Genomic DNA, 22425 nt, shown 5'->3' on the forward strand with positions numbered 1-22425 from the left:
CGGTTCAGAGTCCAGGAGGTACAGAGTGGCAGACAGGCTCGTGGTCAAGGCAGGCAGGATGGTCAGGCAGGTGGGTACAGAGTCCAGAAACAGGCAAGTGTCAAAACCGGGAGGACTAGAAAAAGTAGAATAGCATCAGGCGTACAGGAAAAAAATACACTGGTTGTCTTGACTAAACAAACAAGAGGAAGTGGCACAGAGAGACAGGAAACACAGGGATAAATACACTGGGGAAAACAAGCGACACCTGGAGGGGGTGGAGACAATCCCAGGAACAGGTGAAACAGATCAGGACGTGACAATTTGTGTATTTTATTTATTATTTTCTTCCACTTTGACATTATAGAGTATTTTGTGTAGATCGTTGACAAAAAAAATTACAATTAAATAAATTTAATTTCCACCTTATGTCGGTGGAAGGGGTGTGAGTACATTCTGACGGGGCTGTAATGCCTAGGCTTTAACTCAGTAGGCTGATGGGGTTTTGAGTTGCATAGACCCATGTTTTTATGAGTTAGTCTCTCAGTCTCACACTGTTTCAGTGTTGGCAGGGTTAAATAGGGATTTTGTGGTAGTCTAACACTCAGCACTGGTCCAGAATTAGATTTGATTGACATCCTCTAATAGTTGAGGTGAAGATATATGGCTAGAAAACTGATCTCAGAGCAGCTCAACCTCTCAAACTGACAGCAACCCAGCAGGCCTTATAGACGTGTTTCTTTAGAAGTCACCTCAGTGAGCTATGGTCCTCATACTGTCTTCCAAAAGACATATTTCAAGCATTTATCATGACCTGCACCAATGTGTTTTGGCATCAAGGCGTCCTCAGTCTACTAGCATGCTTTCAGGTGAGCTTAAGTCATCATAATATGACATATATCTGCTGTCTTATTTCATATGAACTTCCTTCTTTCTTTAAATCTTTCTTTGGTAATGTCAAAATATATATATATTTTATCCCAGAGAAGGGATAGTCTTGCTCACCAGCCAGCAGCAGGTGTGTCTATGAAAGACTATGTTGAAGCCAACCACAGCTACCTCAATGAAATGTATCCTTTTCTGAGGTGGCTTTCAGCTCTACAACTAAGTGCCCATAGCAGTAAAGACGATGAAGTTTTCTTTGAGGTGCTTCACTCCTGAGTATATCTGTGGGTGTTGATAAGGCAGATGGGTGCTGAGTGACGTGAACCCTAGTCTCAGCCAGTCACTGTACATACCTGTAGGAAAGGTCGAGTGTTACACAATCTCTGACACTCCGTCACACTACTGGTGGGGTGGTTGGGGGGTGGGGGGGTGGGGGCTCAACATACTAAATCAACACAGCACAGCAATGCAGCCAGTAAAAAGGTCACAGCTGTTGTTGTGTCCTCTTGCTTCATGGACAGCATAGGTCAGAGTGCAGTAGGCCCGATTTACTGATCACTGATTCAAAGAAAACTGATTCAAAGTAGACCACACACTAGAGAGAGAGGGAGCAGACATTTATTTTCGATGCTTTAACGTTTTACACAGTATATAAACGTCCCTTTTTCAGGACTCTGTCTTTCAAAGATAATTCATAAAAATCCAAATAACTTCACAGATCTTCATTGTAAAGAGTTTAACACTGTTTCTCATGCTTGTTCAATGAACCATAAACAATTAATGAACATGCACCTGTGGAACGGTTGTTAAGACACTAACAGCTTACAGACGGTAGGCAATTAAGGTCACAGATATGAAAACTTAGGACACTAAAGAGGCCTTTCTACTGACTTTGAAAAACACCAAAAGAAAGATGCCCAGGGTCCCAGCTCATCTGCGTGAACGTGCCTAAGGCATGCTGCAAGGATGTTGTGCGTTACAAGGAAGACATCTTCCTCCCTCATGTGGTACGCTTCCTGCAGGCTCATCCTGACATGACCCTCCAGCATGACAATGCCACCAGCCATACTGCTCGTTCTGTGCATGATATCCTGCAAGACAGGAATGTCAGTGTTCCACCATGGCCAGCGAAGTGTCCGGATCCCATTAAGCACGTCTGAGACCTGTTGGATCAGAGGGTGAGGGCTAGGGCCATTCCCCCCAGAAATGTCCGGGAACTTGCAGGTGCCTTGGTGGAAGAGTGGGGTAACCTCTCACAGCAAGAACTGGCAAATCTGGTGCGGCCCATGAGGAGGAGATGCATTGCAGTACTTAATGCAGCTGGTGGCCACACCAGATACAGACTGTTACTTTGGATTTTGACCCCCCCCTTTGTTCAGGGACACATTACTCCATTTCTGTTAGTCACATGTCTGTGGAACTTGTTCAGTTTATGTCTCAGTTGTTGAATCTTGTTATGTTCATACAAATATTTACACATGTTAAGTTTGCTGAAAATAAACACAGTTGACAGTGAGAGGACGTTTGTTTTTTAGCTGAGTTTCGATCTGTAACCGTGTATCTTCCATCCCTCTCCCCGCTCCATCCTGGGCTTGAACCAGGAACCCTCTGCACACATCGATAACAGTCACCCTCGAAGCATCGTTACCTAAAGGTCTCAGAGCGAGTGACGTCACCGATTGAAACGCTACTAGTGGGTACCGCTAACCTGCTAGCCATTTCACACCGGTTACATATGCCCTGAGTATACCAAACATTAAGAACACCTTCCTAATATTGAGTTACACCCCCCGCTTTTCCCCACAGAACAGCCTCGGTTCGTCGTGTCATGGACTCGACAAGGTGTCGAAAGCCACAGGGATGCTGGCTCATGTTGACTCCAATGCTTCCCACAGTTGTGTCAAATTGGTTGGATGTCCTTTGTGTGGTGGCCCATACTTGATACACATGGGAAACTGTTGAGAGTGAAAAACCCAGCAGCATTGCAGTTCTTGATACAAACCGGTGAGCCTGGTACCTACTGCCATACCCCGTTCGAAGGCACTTAAATATTTTGTCTTGCCAATGTTTGAATGGCACACATACACAATCCATGTGTCAGGTGTCTCAAGACTTAAACATCCTTCTTTAACCCCGTCTCCTCACCTTCATCTACACTGATTGAAGTGGATTTAACAAGTGACATAAATAAGGGATCATATCTTTCACCTGGATTCACCTGCTCAGTCTATATCATGGAAAGATCAATGTTTTTTATACTCAGTATGTACTATATATACTGTATATCTCCTGTCCCCTGCCCCTCTCACTCTCTCTCTCTCCCTTTCTCTTTCCCCCTTTTTCTCTCTCTCTCTCTCTCTCTCTCCCCCCTCTCTCGCTCTCCCTCCCATCTCTCTTTCTGTCTCTCTCTCACAGCACTTTGCCATCCTGCTGAAGTACATCATTCACGTAGCAATCCCAGACATCCCCAGCTGGGTGGGGGAGGAGATGGCCAAACTGGAGTACCAACGCAGGGAGGCTTTTAAGGTAAACTGTTACAATGGCTTATTTTGTCCATGCCTGAATCACATTGGTGTTGTGAGCAATTCATTCTATCAATCAAGCAATAATCAATCAAATTGATTTATAAAAACCTTTTTACATCACCAGTTGTTACAAAGTGACCCAGTAACCCAAAGTGAAACAGTAAGCCGGCCTAGACCTCAAAGAGCAAGCAGAAGCAGATTGGGTAGGAAAACTCTCCAGGAGGAAGAAACGTAGAGAGGAAACCGGCTCAGAGGGCTATCCTCTTCTGGCTGTACCTGGTATAAGTTAAGATTGAAAATGAGTATCAAGGCCAGATAGTTTCACAGTTCAGAGTGTTCACATGTTTGTCAGACTGTGATTGCGTGAGTTGTTGTAGCGGTTGTTAATCTCCCTACAGAAGCACGAGCGGCAGGCGCAGCAGCACTACCAACAGCTACAGAGGAGGAAGAGAGAGGAGGAGGAGAGGCAGAGGCAGACGGAGCACCAGGCTCGCAGGGAGAGGGAGAGAGATGAGGGGAAGGACTCCTCCGGGGGAGACCACCACCACGACAAGAGCCACGGGGGGAAGTCCCGCTCTGGAGGGGGTGGAGGTGGGGACAAGCCCAAGAGGCCCAGCTCCCTCCTGGCCAACAACAACGTGATGAAGCTCAAACTGATCACCCCCTTACAGAGCAAGTTCTCCTCTGGCAGCGCACGCTCCCCTCAGTCTCCCACAGGAAACGAACCCAAGCTCCCCGGGTTCCTCAGCTTCAAGTTCCTCAAGTCGCCTGAGAATAAGAAGGAAGCGGCTGCTGCCGCTGCAGCTGCAGCCACGGCAACGAATACCACGACGACCGCGACCGCCCCCGGCGGTAACCAGGAGCGGTCTCAGTCGCCGAGCAAGTCGTTCAACCCTGGGAAACTATTTAACTTTGGGAAGTCAGAGGGGGGCTCCTGTGTGAATGGGTCCCAGTTACCCCGACCAGGGGAGGGTTCCCAGGGATATGACAAACAGCTCACCAAGTCTGACCTGAATGGGGTGCCGGATGAGATCCCCTCGCCTGGAGGGGATGAGGGGGAGAACGGACACCACACAGACTCCTCAGACCCTAAAGTCTAGGATCTCTTTGGATAGGGAGATGACAAACTACTATGAGAACTTAACTTAATATATCTACTAGAAGGAGAAATGTATGGGGAGAAAAGGTCAAGCCTCTCTCTGTGCTGTCTGGATCTGAGGTTGTGTATGTAGACGCTGCCTGGGGGCTGTGGGGGGGGGACTAATGGTAATGATGATGGGATGTGTGGGTCTGCATTGTTGCTGTTGCTGAGAGACTTTCAGGCTTAATGGGGAAGACATAACCCACCCTTTTACCCGTGGCCACACACACACACGCGCACACACACACGCACACACACATAGAATCCTCTTTTGTCTGCAATACATATAGAAATGCATGAGCTGCATTTCTGATACTTTCCGAGCAATTTCCAAAAAAAGGGAGAGCAGTGTTTCTTGATTTATTCTATTCTGAAAATTGTAAGCATCCTGGTGGCCATCTTGCCACGGAAACATAACATCCTGGTTTCGAAGGTCAGAAGAAAAAAATTGATTGGTGTGTGTGAATCAAAAGCATAATGAGACCTTTCACAGTCACCACACAATGGTGGCCTGATATCAGACTCACTTTTAACTGTGACGGTCGATCGGCTTTTCTACTTAATACGAACCGGCTGTGCTAGCCGAGCAATATCAAATCTGAGCAGTACTGCAAAACACGTCCAGTTCTTTGTTTGTCACCCTCATCTGAAGGCCTACGTGAGCAGTCGTGAGTTTTGTATATACAGTACATCCCATGAAAACAACGGCAATATCTGAAGTGTATGTCTGACACAGTGCGTGGGAAACAGGATGTTGTGTTTGACGTTGTGAAAGGCAAAGATGAAAATCGTTTGATAAAAGACAGGCTTTGTCTTGCATCAGTATGACAGAGAGAGAGAGAGAGAGAGAGAGAGAGAGAGAGAGAGAATGAAATAGAATGAAAGAGTTGCTTTGACTGATGCCACAGGATGTTGATGTGGATTATACAGTACACGGTATGTATCATGGAAAGTCTGGGTTCCTGTAGTTTACTGTGTGCCATTCTAATCTCTCCCCATTCAAGCCTGCAGAGAGACATTCTACACAGTAAACTAATGGCTCTCCATTTCAGCACACAGATCTGACTTAGATTCGTGAGTAGACTAGACATAGAAAGAGAGAAGATTTGCACTAAACTCTGACGTTCTGCACTGAGACAGCAGAGCCTGTTCTGACTGCAGGTGTAAGGAAGAACTATACCGGTCTGCCTCACAACACAACATAACATATACAAACGTTGGATTTTATTATCGCTAGTATCTTGTACTGTAGATGCTGTCGTCATTTCATCCGACATCCCTAGTTCCTAAATCCCAGGTGGCTGCTGGTCCCCATCCATTCATTTGAGAGCTGATAATATATTTTCTATGGTTTATTATATTTATTTCCAATGGAATTTGTTGCCAAAGCATCACCTTTCTGACTACACTGGCAGTGATAGCATAGAGATGACAGATTTCTAAATTCCTTTTGTAAACCAATCCAAAGGGATTATTCAACTGTTTTATTTTCTATAATGTGGCCAGAGGATGGTGCCAGAGTACAAGACAGTGTTTTATACATCTAACTTAGAGTAGGATGAAGTGACCCCAAGGTCAGTTTTGCGTTCCCCAACCCTATTGCTAACGTTAGGATTTGGGGATGTTAATCTGATGTTACATCTGTGTTTATGAACTCATATTAAATCCCAGTCTTCATTGAAAAAAAAGAACCATGGCGCTCCACGGCAAGTGAGATTCAGCACAGCGTTAGACAGACAGAAACATGAACTATGCACCTCCACTTCATCCTCTCTGGCTAAGATCTTTGCAATAATACAGTGTTAGAGGGACAGTGGCACAGACACAACGCTAGTCTATTACTGGTCCATGCCTTCAGTACTCCATCTCTTCAGACTGAGTTCCACCAATAGGATCTCTTAGTACTCCATCTCTTCAGACTGTGTTCCACCAATAGGATCTCTTAGTACTCCATCTCTTCAGACTGCGTTCCACCAATAGGATCTCTTAGTACTCCATCTCTTCAGACTGTGTTCCACCAATAGGATCTCTTAGAACTCCATCTCTTCAGACTGTGTTCCACCAATAGGATCTCTTAGTACTCCATCTCTTCAGAATGTGTTCCACCAATAGGATCTCTTAGAACTCCATCTCTTCAGACTGTGTTCCACCAATAGGATCTCTTAGTACTCCATCTCTTCAGACTGCGTTCCACCAATAGGATCTCTTAGTACTCCACCTCTTCAGACTGAGTTCCACCAATAGGATCTCTTAGTACTCCATCTCTTCAGACTGCGTTCCACCAATAGGATCTCTTAGTACTCCACCTCTTCAGACTGAGTTCCACCAATAGGATCTCTTAGTACTCCACCTCTTCAGACTGCGTTCCGCCAATAGGATCTCTTAGTACTCTATCTCTTCAGACTGCGTTCCACCAATAGGATCTCTTAGTACTCCATCTCTTCAGACTGAGTTCCACCAATAGGATCTCTTAGTACTCCATCTCTTCAGACTGCGTTCCACCAATAGGATCTCTTAGTACTCCATCTCTTCAGATTGCGTTCCACCAATAGGATCTCTTAGTACTCCATCTCTTCAGACTGCGTTCCACCAATAGGATCTCTTAGTACTCCATCTCTTCAGACTGCGTTCCACCAATAGGATCTCTTAGTACCCCACCTCTTCAGACTGCGTTCCACCAATAGGATCTCTTAGTACTCCATCTCTTCAGACTGTGTTCCACCAATAAGATCTCTTAGTACTACACACACACACACACACACACACACACACACACACACACACACACACACACACACACACACACACACACACACACACACACACACACACACACACACACACACACACACACACACACACCTCCTGTCTGAAATAGGAAACCTAATCTTAGGAAGCTCCCCTGGTACTATATTCTCTGATCATCTCTCTCTGTGCTTTAAATATGAGGTTAACTAAAATGCCTGTCAAATATGCATTTTGGCCTTAAACATACATAGCCGTCTGTCATTTAGCATGGATTGCCTATCTATAATGTACTTCAAGCTACAACATAATGGCAAGGCTCATGCTTCTGCATTGAGACTGAATATAGCATTTTCATGAACATAGTGGCAACAATAAGAATTGAGCTCTGACTTACTGAACTAGTTGTTGTAGTTACATCTCTGACTGACTTAACTAGTTGTGGTAGTTACATCTCTGACTGACTTAACTAGTTGTGGTAGCAGTAGCAGTTACATGGGATTTGAACTGAAAAGGCACTTCAAGGCAATAAGGAAAGAGAAATAGCAGTTTGTGTGGGAGTGAGTGACGTTTGATCTCACCATCACATTTCCTCCTCCCTCTACAGCCAATTAAGTCATTACAAGGAAACCATTTGGTTAATATCGTCAGCATCATCATTCATTTGTGAATAATGCCAAATAACTAGGCCACGGATGAGAGACACGATTGAGACATTTCTCATTTACTGTAGTGAAGCAGATGCTGTCAGACAAGTGTTTGATTAGATGATCTGTCGTAGGCCATTGTCAGTAACAATCATCCACGGTACACCTGCCTGCTGTGCCTCTGGAACACACTGGCTTGGTTTCTGGGTTTGTTTCACCTTTGATACAGGTTAACAACTTTTAATAGTTCTGAGTAGCTTCCTCTATTCCCCCCCCCCCCCATCTCTGATCGAAAAGAACTGAACATGTGAAAGCAAATCCCCAGCAGGCAACCAACATCTTGCTTTGACCTGGCCTTCCTTTTTCACATCGGTGCAGACAAAGGAAAGGGGACAAAGAGCTAAGTAAGACTATTGAGATGCAGCCTTTGTTGGGTCAGCGGCCATCATGGTGCGTGACCTTTGGTTTCACTGGACACGTTAACCCTCATGGTTAGGTTTTATCAGACAGGTAGGAAGTGCTCTGAACGACCTTTACCTTTTGATGTTCTATCACTGCACTGCTTAGTTCCGAATGCTTAGAATGGTTGTGAGACGAGAGCAGAGGGAATTTTGTTAATGTGACATTGTTTGGGACAGTTGTCTAAATCCAGTCTCTAAAGCAGTGTTACTTTACAGTATTGGTTTGATGGGATAGCCTGACGGGGGAGGGGTAACTGTAGCCTCATCGTTGATCTGGACAGTAAAAAGTGGATGAGATGTACTGTACACCTACTACCAGTATGTAGAACCCTTCCCTTTATACCGTTCTAACTAAATAAATCATCTTCATAACAGCCTCACTAACTGACCAGACATCATGTGCTCTTCCAATGTACCACTGTACAAAAACTACAAAAATATTTTCAAGAAAAATATGATACTGGGAAATGGGATTATTTATTTCTTTTAATTTATTTTGTCATATTTTTGTAAGATCTGAAATATAGATAATAAAACAATTTTAAATTGAAATGTGTTATTATTGTTTACACACAAAATATAAAAGTGTGAAACAAATGTACAATTTACATTGAAACAATAACATGACAACGGACATTACTTTTTGATCACTGATTTTATTGGAGCGAAGCTGAAAATAAAGTTTGACCTAATATACAATAAAACAGGGTGAAGCATAGAGTGGGTATTCAGAACAGTCTAGTCTAGCAGATGCATAGAATGGATATTCAGAACAGTCTAGTCTAGCAGAAGCATAGAATGGGTATTCAGAACAGTCTAGTCTAGCAGATGCATAGAATGGATATTCAGAACAGTCTAGTCTAGCAGAAGCATAGAGTGGGTATTCAGAACAGTCTAGTCTAGCAGAAGCATAGAGTGGGTATTCAGAACAGTCTAGTCTAGCAGAAGCATAGAGTGGGTATTCAGAACAGTCTAGTCTAGCAGAAGCATAGAGTGGGTATTCAGAACAGTCTAGTCTAGCAGAAGCATAGAATGGATATTCAGAACAGTCTAGTCTAGCAGAAGCATAGAATGGGTATTCAGAACAGTCGAGTCTAGCAGAAGCATAGAATGGATATTCAGAACAGTCTAGTCTAGCAGATGCATAGAATGGATATTCAGAACAGTCTAGTCTAGCAGATGCATAGAGTGGATAGTCAGAACAGTCTAGTCTAGCAGAAGCATAGAGTGGATAGTCAGAACAGTCTAGTCTAGCAGATGCATAGAATGGGTATTCAGAAAAGTCTAGTCTAGCAGAAGCATAGAGTGGGTATTCAGAACAGTCTAGTCTAGCAGAAGCATAGAGTGGGTATTCAGAACAGTCTAGTCTAGCAGAAGCATAGAATGGATATTCAGAAAAGTCTAGTCTAGCAGAAGCATAGAGTGGGTATTCAGAACAGTCTAGTCTAGCAGAAGCATAGAGTGGGTATTCAGAACAGTCTAGTCTAGCAGAAGCATAGAATGGATATTCAGAAAAGTCTAGTCTAGCAGAAGAGTAGAGCATGGCTTTACGCTTCAATGGCAGGTACAGTAGGAAACTCACATCGATTGCAGCATCTGGAGCTGAGGGGAAAATAGACTTGCCGTGACTGTTGGGCAGCGTAAACATTAACAAAGGTCTGGGGCCTGTTCAGAAGGGTCCAACATAAAAGTCCAAGGAAATGTATAATATAGAGCAGATTACTCATGTCAGCTCTTTTCATTACATTTCTATCTGCAGCATTCTGAATAACCTCCAGAATTCGGTGTAGTATTGTACAGTAGTACAACACCGGTACAAGCTGAACCTCTGGAACAAGGTAGGATGGCAACTGCACCTTTCTGTTCATCCAGTCCATGGCAGTGGTCTGTTACTTACATACCACAGGAGACTGCCGAGGGGAGGACGGTTTGTAATAATGCCCGGAATGGAGCAAATGGAACGGCATCAAACACATGGAAACCATGTGTTTGATGTGTTTAATACCATTCCACTGATTCCGCTCCAGCCATTACCAAGAGTCCATCCTCCCTAATTAAGGTGCCACCAACCTCCTGTGGTACATATCCCTGTATCCTCTTCACCACACAACCCCCCCACCCCCAGGAAGTTGTCAAAAACAGACATGCAAGGCAAGGCAACCATTAGGTATCAGTGCTTCTCAACATTTACACAAAATACTTATTATAGCTATGTAGCTACATATAGATTTATTTGACGAAAGTCAGATGCAATGTCATTTTTCCTTAGAGAAATATAAAGCCTAGATCTTAATATCTTAACAGCTGCCACTGGCTATAGTATTTACACAGGTCTTCATACTGAATACAACATTCTCTCGCTACCCCTCATATTGACATAGACATTCTTTGCTCTACCTCTGCTATCACTTGGTTGTGCTGGTAAGGTGAGATCTTCACAAACATACATAATGGGTACATTGATTGCAGTGTAAACAAATTCCAAACAATTCTGGTAAAGTGAGTAGTCAACACCTGGTGACTAAAACAATTTGTCTTGTCATTCTATAATACCCTTTGTAACAGCATACATTGGCAGAAAGCTGCAAACATTCAAACTAAGCTAGTAAGCTGTTGAGTCACTTGTCATGTTATCCCTACCAGTAGGGGGCAATAGATGAAAGAATCCATTCCTAAAATGGTACAGTAAAACAAGCCAGCACAAACTTCAAAACACACACATATTCAGAACAGAATCATGGATGATAATGCATATTGAACATTAACACAAGTCTGGGAGGTGGGGGGTGGGGGGTAGTTTCTTCCCCTGTTGTGGTGGCCGGGTTGTGGCAGGCAGCAGTTGACAATCACAATGTATACTCGGATCTGCAGAAGCAAACTGTGGAAAGGTGTTGCAGTGCCCCCATGAGGCCAAGGCTTGGCAGTGAAGCTGAAAACAACACTGGACACTGGAGGTAACAACAAATAAAACATGTTTAGTCTTTCCCAAACCAGGGCAGACTCTTTCTCAGATTCTTTGTCTTCATGTCTGTGATGGTGGGCCTGTCCATGTGCTTCCTCCACAGATGCACGCATCCGTACACACACACACACACACACACTCCTAAGAGTCCTCGTTCATCTCTTGGCTATCTGTCCTGGCGATTTTGCGTGGAGGTGTTGGACTCCCTCCCTCTCCTTGCTCTTGTTCCCTCTTCTTCGCTGCGTTCTGTTCAACAGAGAGGGAAAATATAGTACTGTCACTCACTAAACTGAAAGCATGGACACACCTGATTGACAACCCACTCCACAAAGTTGATGTTCCCGTTTAAGAGTGAACATGGCTGACCATGCTTCCCTGTGCCCTGGTCTGTGATAGGATACAACTGTTGTTGCTGCACGACACCTTACATTCACACCTGGATAGCATCTATCTATTCAGAAACCCGAACCCTCCCATCAACCTCACCTTTTTGTCCCAGTGATGATGAAGGTAGCGCAGGAGGATATTGGTTTTCTCTGTGACAATAACTGGTAAGTAAAAGAGAATTTCAAAACTCAAGATTTCATCCCCATAGTTCTATTTCTAGCAGTATATTTTCCCCAAGAAAAGCTAAATAAATAAAATGTCCATGTAGTCTGTCCTCTCGACTAAGAATGGAGGTGGAGGTACTTACTCTGTTCTGAGGGGTACTCACGTGTCGGGAGGTACACGGACGGTCTTCGGTTCTGTAAAAAGCAATTCATAGAGATTCAGATGGAGCCAGACTTATGTTTCTCTCTTTCACATGTAAAATGTTCTAATGGTCTGCGCTCACCGATGCTTTACACACAGAGTCTGCATGGAACCGACTGAAGTTGCTCTTGTTGTAAACGGGGAGACCCTTTAAGAAATCCGCCTTTAGGAAAAGAAAAGTATTTTTGTTTGTGTTGTATGGGTAAAGCTGTAGGGTGAACCCAAACAGACAATTTTGCAGAGCATCTTCCATCCTGTAGCTCAAGGGTGACCAAGCCTCCTGCCCTGCAGGATGTCTAGGTTGACCTCTAGCTAAATATAAAGGATGCTCTAAACCCCATTTGACAGCGTTTGGTTTAAACTAGACAAAGTGAGAAGCAAAGAATACTATCGTTTGGGAATTACGTGTCCTCCCAAGTCACCATGACATGGGTGGGGTACACCCCTGCCCAGCTCGAAATGGGGGGCTGATGCCATGGGTGGCTGACACTGGGCGTTCCCTGTCTGTCTGTTTGGTGGATTCTTTCTGGCTATTCTTTTCAGCTAGCTAAGATACAAGTTAGCCAAGTATTCAATGGAAACATGAATGTTAGCAAGAAGACAGATAGCAAGCTAGATAATTAATTGAGATCATACGATTAAAACAATTCAGATAAAAAGCCACATGATAAGATCATGACATTTGCTAGCATTACGCTAACTAGCCAAGCTGCCATAACTAAGTTGTCAAGCTAGCTGCCTTCTCTTCACAAAAAGTTTTTTCGTTAAATTAGCTACCTTATCCATGGTTTTCCCTTTTTAGTGTCCCACGACGAGACGTCGACTGATATCTTGCAGATGGATAGATAATATGGCAGGTAGCTCGCCAAAACAGTTAGCTTTGGCTAGCTAACAGTCGTTAGCTATCTAGTTGCTCTCAAGCCTAGCCAACGTTTATGAAATCCTCCACATTCACTTGTTACTGGAATCGCGCTGTTGTAAACAGTATTGTGTCCAATTACACCACATGTAATCATTAAACACACCGCATAAAGTAAAGTGAGGCTCATGGCCATAAATACATGTAAACTGCTTTGCTTCGTGGCTAACTCTTTAGCATGATGGTAGCTAAATGCTGCATTTACAGCACCAACCCTAAGCATAACCATTGGCTATTAACCTATCCCACGTGATCTAAGACCACGATATATCGTATCGTAATTGGACAGAAAGCTGTCTATCATGTTTTTTTCTCTCCACCCAAAAACTTGGGATAGGTTGACAGATAATGGCAGGGAAGAATTTTTATTTTATTTATTTATTTAACCTTTATTTAACCAGGTAGGCAAGTTGAGAACAAGTTCTCATTTACAATTGCGACCTGGCCAAGATAAAGCAAAGCAGTTCGACAGATAAAACGACACAGAGTTACACATGGAGTAAAAACAAACATACAGTCAATAATGCAGTATAAACAAGTCTGTATACAATGTGAGCAAATGAGGTGAGAAGGGAGGTAAAGGCAAAAAAGGCCATGATGGCAAAGTAAATACAATATAGCAAGTAAAATACTGGAATGGAAGTGATGCATCCAGTCGATTCCTTTCTCTCATTGATCTAACATATATATGGAACGTGCTTTAACCCGTCCAGTTCTTTCTCACTAGTGCAAGGATACTGGACTTTAATGAGACATGGGTTTGCTTTGTAAGTAACCGCACCATATTGGCACTCCGCTTCACTGCTATTGTGTAAAGGCCATGGGATATCCTACATTTAATTACACATGTAGGGTAATAAACATGGTATACAGCTATCCCATAATATTGTTTAAATAAATTGATGTAGGGCCTATAACATGCAATTGCAGCAAATGTATATACTTTATTTGAGACTTGTGTAGCTGCTCAGTCTGTGATCATTTCTGTGGTAGGCTTATGTGTGAAACATGGCTGTGAATAGGCCGTTACCAGGGCATCATACTTCTGTCTCTGAGTGACTGCTGGTTTATGGAAGGTCTGCCTGGTCTTGCCTCTCTGGCATCTGGATCCCCTGGTAACTGTTCCTTAGCAACAAACCCAATAGCAACTACATCAGCCACAGTTGTCAGCTAGAGGAGGATGAGGAGAGAGGAAGATGGGTGGTATTATTATTATGGAAACATGTAGCATTTTCCTTATACACTTGTTTGGAAACCAATGGGATTTATTGGCATTATCAGTTACAATTTCAAATGTGTTCTAGTGTAAATGGAAACAGCTAAGCAGTTTTTACTGAAATTGTACTTTTCAGGGACTGTTTATCAGGGACTGTTTACCCCTTTATCAGTTGTGTGTCAGCTAGGAGGTGAACAAAGTGGCACCCACTGTTCCCAATGTATCGTGTATAGGGTGCCATCTCCATGGAGACAGCTGGGCTGGTTCATTCACAGTGCAGCACTGTAGGGAGAATATGACCTACACTTAATTATATGCGTCTTGCAGGGGTATATTTTGGAAGAGTTCTGCTCGCAAAGTATGCTGCATATTCCAATACGTATTAAAGATTTTCTATCGTTAGTAGCAACGGGTCTACATGTTATGTATTGGTCGGCTGGTGGCGGCACTGTTGTGTCTAGAGCGGGTTCTCTCGCACGTCAATCAAGCGGCAGGGGGCAGCTCCATAATGCGGATACAGGACGAGCGTATGGAACAGTTGGACAAGCGTGAACTGTGCTCTTTATAGATAAAAACTTGCACATGTAGACACCTGGCGTGCGCGTCTACTATGCGTCCACGGGCACGTTCAAAATGCAATGGAATTGATAAACGCGCCTTTCTATTAAATTGTAGTAGTCATGTAAACTAGCGGGTGAGAATGTTGAGAACAGTGCTGCAGACTCAAATTAGATTAGTTTATTGGATTGGCTGCAACAGATTATAGAGCTCCTGTTTCGAAGACGCGGTATACGAGAAAGACGCTTATTATCTAATAATTGTACCCCTGTGGACGTCGAAAAAAATAAGGTAAGAGTCTTCGTTTTTGAGAAACAAGAATGTATGGGTATGAAGCTTGCTGTATGATTATGATGGCATGTTGTGTCAACAGAAGATTAAAAAGGAACACGCACGGTGGAAATGGGCAGATCTGCTAAACCAATTGCGTAACACATTCTCAGAATTTAATTAGCATAAATCAAATACCAAAATGGGATGTGATATGACGTGTGTAAAGTGCCATGGCTGATCTAATGTATCTTGTAAACTGGTGAACAAAGGCGGATAAACATGCTGGCATTCGCTGTGTATTTGTCGCATCAGAAGCTCGTTCAGTTTCCCATTCAGACCGGCAGTGCGCAGTCTGCGCACGCTCGGTTGTTTTCCATTCTAAGGAATGGAGTCCTAGAAAATGGAATAGTAGTAAAGACAAAAATGGTTCTGTGCACACCCCTATTGCATGATATTTCCTGAGATAATATTGCACATTCCTGGTTGAGGTTTTCAAAATAAGCTTGGATGCTAAATATTTAATGATTAAATATTTGTTTATTTTATATAACTAGATAAAGAAGACATAGTCATTAAAATAATGTTCCAGACTACCTTTAGGGTGTCTTTTGTGTTGTGTATAGAGAGAAGCCAGAGGCCAAGTTGACCAACCAAGAGAGAAGTCTATTTGCTACTAAAAACACAGTCATTTCTAAATGCTGCTGAGAATTTGTTCCTTGTCCTCCAATGGACTGGTGTCAGCTGGAGGGTCCAATCAATAGAAAGCAACACTTCACTTGACCTATCGCTGGTTGACATCTTCAAAACAATCTATAGGATTTCCTACAATCTATAGGAAAAAGTAGGTCATAAAACCAATCAAACACAGTTGGTGTGACACCAACTGTGTTTGATTGGTTTTATGACCTACTTTTTTCTAATGATTTGTTTTCAAGACAAAGCTCCTATCCTATAGATTGTTTTGAAGATGTCAACCAGCGATAGGTCAAGTGAAGTGTTGCTTTCTATTGATTGGACCCTCCAGCTGACACCAGTCCATTGGAGGACAAGGAACAAATTCTCAGCAGCATTTAGAAATGACTGTGTTTTTAGTAGCAAATAGACTTCTCTCTTGGTTGGTCAACTTGGCCTCTGGTTTAATACAGAATCTATTGCTTACGATATACATGAATTTACAGCCTGAACACCAGATTTTAGCATCTTATTTAATACCAGTCTATTGCACCAAACTACATGGTGTGGTTAAGATAGTGGTCAGAAAATGGGGTAGTGATACCAGTGAGACCTTACAGGGCTGCTTTGACTCTGCAGGCGGGCTGCTTTGACTCTGCCGGCGGGCTGCTTTGACTCTGCAGGCGGGCTGCTTTGACTCTGCAGGCGGGCTGCTTTGACTCTGCAGGCGGGCTGCTTTGACTCTGCAGGCGGGCTGCTTTGACTCTGCCGGCGGGCTGCTTTGACTCTGCCGGCGGGCTGCTTTGACTCTGCCGGCGGGCTGCTTTGACTCTGCCGGCTGGCTGCTTTGACTCTGCCGGCGGGCTGCTTTGACTCTGCCTGCGGGCTGCTTTGACTCTGCAGGCAGGAGTGTGTTCACAGAGGGAGCCTTGAGGAGGCCACTGAAGCTATCACTAACTGTATTCATTTATGTGTGAGGAGATGATTGTTCCTTCCAAAACTGTACATTTATTTTCTAACAACAAACCCTGGATCACAAAGGACCTGAAAACAACTTTAGCATTTATAGCATTTACCACTGGCAACAAGGTTGAGGGTAAACTAATGCAATCCAAATAAAAAAATGCAGATGAAACAGACTACAAGAGTGTACAAGGAGGAGAAGGAAAGGCTCTTTCAGGAGGATAAAGATGCTTCGAGGGGTGTGAAAACACTGGCAGCCCTTAATAACACCCAAACTCTCCCCTTCTCCCCCCCAGAAAAGACTGTGTTGACCTGCAGAGAATCTTACGTTTTTATTGTGGATTTGACCAACATGACTTTGCAATTGAAAGGTCAGAGATCAGCTTTTAACATGTCTCACACTGTTACACAATTGTTCAGCTGCAACCAAAAGATGGTGAAGCTGTTTTAAAAGGACAAAACAAAGAAAAGCACCTGGGCCAGACAACATCAGCGTTCACCTACTTAATGTGTAACTCTGTGTTGTTTTTGTCGCACTGCTTTACTTTGTCTTGGCCAGGTCGCTGTTGTAAATGAGAACTTGTTCTCAACTGGCCTACCTGGTTAAATAAAGGTGAAATAAAAACAATAATGTCTAAGCAACTGGCAGGTGTTTTCTGTGAGCTCTTTAACCTCTCTCTGGCAGAACATTCCATCCCAATAATATGGAAATTGGCCACCATAAGCCCAGCACCTGAAAAGAGCAACCCTTCCTGAAACAATGACTACTGCCCTGTAGCATGAACCTTTTAGTGGTGAAGAGCGTTGAAAGGCTGGTTCTTCCCTGGCTACTAAAGGAAGTATGCTCCTACACAGGCATGCTTCTGTTCCACTAGATGCATGGTATTTCTGTACAGGAAAAGTGGCATCCTTGATAACAAGATGTTGATAGATCCAACTTCTGAGCATGCTGCCACGTTAATGCGCCAGTCAGAACTAGGAAACTCAGAAATGTGCCACTTGCTAACGTGGTTGAATGCGACACGTCTATAACTACAACCATTTAGCAAGTTCGACATTTCTAAATTCCAAATAGGACTTGAATGCGACAGCATCCTCAGAAGTTGGATCTATCAACACCTTGATATCAAAAATGCCAATGTTGCTGTACAGAAATACAATGCATCTTGCAGAACAGAAGGAAAGCCTGAAGTCACACCTCTTAGAAGGAGAGGGATTGTTGTTCATGTTTGTTGACCCTTAGCAGGCCTGAGACTGTCAACACTCTGAGGCCATAGTGACTTCTAATCCATCTGATGATGTATGGGCTTTCGTGGGCACCAATCCCTAAGCAGGGATGACAACCCTCTGGTCTGGGCTTATGTAACACTGTCTTAACTATGCCATTGGCAGGAATGCTGTGTGTTGCTACTGCTAGCCTTGCAGAAATTACTGGCCAATTTGTAGGGGTGACAACATTAGCATATCACTGATAGACCAAACTGAGATGTTGACCCCAATTGCTGACTCGGTAGGAAATTGTCTGGAGTTGCCAAAAAGTGTTCGCTCTTGTTCCTCAGTGAGTAGACAGTGGGGTGATTTGGATGTGTACAATAAGAATGTGTGATTTTTGCTATTTGTGGCCAGTTTCATGCATGTTATGCTGGGTACATCATAAATAACAGCATTATTGGTCAAGACAGTGGGTGGCAATTTGTCTGAACACTCGTTGCTGTAAGCATATTATTCAGATAAGACCACACGAATGATGTCAGCATCAGCTAAATTAATTCAATCGGGAACAGATCCACAGCATAGGAGTAGGAGTGATTTAAAAAATAAATAATAATAATCTGTGCCAAACCACAAAACAGCCCACGGTTGCAGTTTGTGGGATTAATGTAAGAGGTCCCACTCAGTGATTTGTCATTCAGATTGTTGTGACGAGACATATATCTGAGGGGGTTTCAGGCGCCACTCGAATTCTGAATAATATTAAAGCCATAGTATCTCTATCCGCAGTTATTATGAACACTGAGGGAGACTGCTAGGAAAAGGAGGTGTGGTCTAGAGACAGTATTTTAGGCAGGAGGACGCTATGTTAATCTACAGTGCCTTCAGAAAGTATTCACACCCCTTTGACTTATTGGGGGGGAAAGTGTTCCAGCCTGATTTGAAAATGTATTAAATTAAAACAAAGTAATAATAATCACTGGCCTATAAACAATACCTCAGGATGGCAAAGTGGAAGGATGTTTTCTGAAATTTTAACAAATGACTTCAAAGTTAAATCTGAAATGTCTTGAGTCAATAAGTATTCAACCCCTTTGTTATGGCAGGAATAAATGCATTCAGGAGTAAAAATGTGCTTAACAAGTCACAATTTAATTAAAAAAAATATATATTTCACATTTATTAAACCAGGTAGGCCAGTTGAGAATAAGTTCTCATTTGCAACTGGCCAAGATAAAGAAAAGCAGTTTGAGACCTACAACAACACAGAATTACACATGGAATAAACAAACATACAATCAATAATAAGTTGCATCGATTCACTTTGTGTGCAATAATAGTGTTTAACATGATTTTTGAATGACTACCTCCTCTCTGTACCCCACACATACAATTATCTGCAAGGTCCCTCAGTGGAGCAGTGGATTTAAAATACAGATTCAACCACAAAGACCAGGGAGGTTTTCCAATGTCTCGCAAAGAAGGACACCTATTGGTAGATGGGTAAAATAAAAAAAGTAGACATTGAATATCCCTTTGAGCATGGTGAAGTTATTAGTTTCACTTTGGATGGTGTATCAATACACCCAGTCACTACAAAGATACAGGCATCCTTCCTAACTCAGTTGCCGGAGAGGAAGGAAACCGTGCAGTGATTTCACCATGAGGCCAATTGTGACTTTAAAACATTTTAATGGTTGTGGTTATCAGGGTAAGGTAAGACCCAGATGCAGACCGTGTCGAAGTAACAATGTTTATTACAGCAACAGAGGCAAAGGTACAGGACGGCAGTCGGGATCAGGGTCAGGCAGAGTGGTCGGCGGGGGGGGTTCTGCATCAGGACAGGCAGGGGTCAAAGAAAAAAAGAAAGGCTGGGAAAAGACAGGAGCTGACAGGACAAACGCTGGTAACAGACAAACAGAAAACACGGGTATAAGTACACAGGGGATAATGGGGAAGATGGGTGACACCTGTAGGGGAGTGGAGACGATGCACAAAGACAGGTGAAACAGATCAGGGCGTGACAGTGGTAGGAGAAAACTGAGGATGGATCAACAAAATTGTAGTTACTCCACAATACTAACCTAATTGACAGACTGAAAAGAAGGACACCTGTATGGAATAAAAATATTACAAAACATGCATCCTGTTTACAACAAGGCACTAAAGTCATACTGCAAAAAAAATTGGCAACGCAATTAACCTTTTGTCCTGAATACAAAGTGTTATGTTTGGGGCAAATCCAGTACAACACATTACTGAGTACCACTCTCCATATTTTCAAGCATTGTGGTGGCTGCATCATGTTATGGGTGTGCTTGTAATTGGTAAGGACTGGGGAGTTTTTCAGGATAAAAAATTAACGGAATGGAGCTAAGCATAGGCAGAATCCTAGAGGAAAACCTGTTTGTCTGCTTTCCATCAGACACTGAGAGATGAAGGACAATAACCTAAAACACAAGGCCAAATCTACACTGGAGTTGCTTACCAAGATGACAGTGAATGTTCCTCAGTGGCCGAGTTACAGTTTTGACTTAAATCTACTAGGACATCTATGGCAAGACCTGAAAATGGTTGTCTAGCATTGATCAACAACCAATTTGACAGAGCTTGAAGAATTTTGAAAATAGTAGGCAGATGTTGCACAATCCAGGTGTGGAAGCTCTTAGAGACTTACCCAGAAAGACTCACATCTGTAATCGCTGCTTCTACAAAGTATTGACTCAGGAGTGTGAATACTTATGTAAATGAGATATTTATGTATTTTATTTCAATAAGTGTGCAACAATTGAGAAAAAATCTATTGAATCCATTTTGAATTCAGGGTGTAACACAACAAAGTGTAGAATAAGTCAAGGAGTGTGAATACTTACTGAAGGTACTGTATATTCTACCTCGACCTGACATGACTACTTATTAACAGTAAGGTGTATGGTCTGTGATAGATATATAATAAGCTATTAAATATGTACTCGTATATAATAACTTATTACGTCTTTAACACAGTATAGGTGTTTACGTTCTGGCCTTTCCGAACATACACTGAGAGAAAACGGAGGGCAACACCACAGTAGTCAAGGACAGGGACACGTTTGCTAGCAAGGCAAACCTTGTCCCGGACTTAGGATGTTCAAACCTGATGTGTCTGACATCAAGGCCTACAGATATCACAAAACACATAGCACTGTGTGGGAAGTGGAAGTATGCAATAAAGAGAGGGAAAAAGAGGAGAGGAATGATATGTGAAATGTTTTACTATAATCCTCCTAATCCAACCACAGTGACCAGTAGGGCTGAGGTTGAACTGTCTGTATTTGCACAATGAGCACTCGGCATAGACGTCTAGTTTTGATTCACATTTGGTTGAGTTGTCAACTAATGTGAATTCAACTTGAAATCAACAAATCATTTCACCATGTCATTGGATTTAGGTTCAAAGTTGGGTGGGAAAAAACGATGTGTAGGTGCATGTGTGAATGCATGTAATCTTCTCTTCATTCAGAGTAGTCCCACTCCCCCAAAAACTTCTTCTGGAAGACACCGAGTGTACCCATTGTCACACTGTAGCCGGCTTTAACTCAACCATGGGCTATTGCTGTCCTTTTCTATGAATACCCATAAGGCCTTGCTAGAGGAAGAAGCTTCATATAAGAGCCTATAATAAGCCACGCCTGAAGGAAGATTGACAAGCTTTAACTTGTCACTCTTCCATCGCTGAGATATTGTGTGTTCATTATTCTGTGGTACTTAGACTAACCTTGCCTCTGAAGGCTTTAGAATAGGGATTATCCTACTAGCGTGTGTGTGTAGTAAAACAGCAGGCATTATTATACCCTCATGAGTCATCTGCAATAGATGTTTATGTGTGTGTGTGTGTGTGTGCATGCGTGTGTTTCCCTCCAAGGGCAGCCATGTTGACCACCTTAATGGACGGCCTCCTCTGCTGCCTGACAGGGAAGTCGGCCAACGTCGTGGTTCCCATAGAAACCTCGGAAGCCGCCGACGGCTACGAGTTCGTGGAGGTCAAACCGGGTCGTGTCTTGAGGGTCCGACACATCATCCCGGAGCGGGAGGTGGTGGATGAGCCCAGGGGCCCTGGGGGAAGCGTCCACCGTAAGAGGAAGATCACAGTGTACCGTAATGGGCAGCTACTGATAGAGGACCTGGGCGACGCGGCGAGACAGGAGCTGTTACACGCTCAAAACGGAGACACACAACCGAACTGTACCGTAGAGGTGGAGCTCGCAGACCCATCGTCCAATCCAACTCCCACCGCTGACCCCAAAGCGGACAAGACCCGGTCAGTGGTTGGAACAGGGGGAGCGGCGACATCTCCAGCCCCGACCCTCGGATCAGCCCCAGATCTGACCCAGCAGCCCCGGAAGCGGCGGCGGAAGCCCAAACGAACAGTGGTGATTGACAGCGAGAGGAAGATCACGTCGTGTAAGGGGACACACGCAGACGTGGCAGTGTTCTTCGTGCACGGCGTGGGCGGTTCCCTCGACATCTGGGGC

The 22425-nt window shown here is 43.5% G+C and overlaps 3 protein-coding genes across 6 annotated transcripts in view; 2 read left to right on the top strand and 1 right to left on the bottom strand.

Annotated features, from left to right (window-relative positions):
• Positions 1 to 5399, top strand: part of ano8b (anoctamin 8b) — a 104089-nt gene extending 98690 nt beyond the window's left edge. For 3 of the 4 annotated variants that reach the window (XM_031785520.1, XM_031785521.1, XM_031785522.1), the window contains 2 exons: positions 3280 to 3390; positions 3788 to 5399. In XM_031785520.1, coding sequence (XP_031641380.1) covers positions 3280 to 3390; positions 3788 to 4489 — 813 coding nt within the window. In that variant the 3' untranslated portion in view covers positions 4490 to 5399. Of the gene's footprint in view, positions 1 to 3279; positions 3391 to 3513; positions 3593 to 3787 lie in introns of all 4 variants that reach the window. The other variant, XM_031785523.1, reaches the window with a different exon arrangement.
• Positions 5400 to 9019: 3620 nt separating this feature from the next.
• On the bottom strand, positions 9020 to 13240 carry dda1 (DET1 and DDB1 associated 1). The gene is made up of 5 exons (XM_020472709.2): positions 12876 to 13240; positions 12181 to 12261; positions 12040 to 12091; positions 11832 to 11893; positions 9020 to 11591 (listed from the first exon to the last, which is right to left on the bottom strand). The coding sequence occupies exons 1-5, from the start codon at positions 12882 to 12884 to the stop codon at positions 11487 to 11489; spliced, it is 309 nt and encodes a 102-aa protein (XP_020328298.1). The 5' UTR covers positions 12885 to 13240; the 3' UTR covers positions 9020 to 11486.
• Positions 13241 to 14712: 1472 nt separating this feature from the next.
• abhd8b (abhydrolase domain containing 8b) overlaps positions 14713 to 22425 on the top strand; it is an 18143-nt gene continuing 10430 nt past the window's right edge. Inside the window, exons 1-2 of the mRNA XM_020472706.2 lie at positions 14713 to 15082; positions 21816 to 22425. The exon at positions 21816 to 22425 is cut by the window's right edge and continues 185 nt beyond it. Coding sequence (XP_020328295.1) covers positions 21823 to 22425 — 603 coding nt within the window. The 5' untranslated portion in view covers positions 14713 to 15082; positions 21816 to 21822. The remainder of the gene's footprint in view (positions 15083 to 21815) is intronic.

This window comes from Oncorhynchus kisutch, linkage group LG13, assembly GCF_002021735.2.
Source record: "Oncorhynchus kisutch isolate 150728-3 linkage group LG13, Okis_V2, whole genome shotgun sequence".
Lineage (NCBI taxonomy): Eukaryota > Metazoa > Chordata > Actinopteri > Salmoniformes > Salmonidae > Oncorhynchus > Oncorhynchus kisutch.

Bases quoted from the DNA above. Each gene is read 5' to 3' on its own strand.
- dda1 (XM_020472709.2), bottom strand. The intron at 12,092-12,180 runs GTGAGCGCAGAC...TGCTTTTTACAG, and splicing joins ACTCTGTGTGTAAAGCATCG to AACCGAAGACCGTCCGTGTA. The intron at 11,894-12,039 runs GTAAGTACCTCC...TTTACTTACCAG, and splicing joins TGAGTACCCCTCAGAACAGA to TTATTGTCACAGAGAAAACC.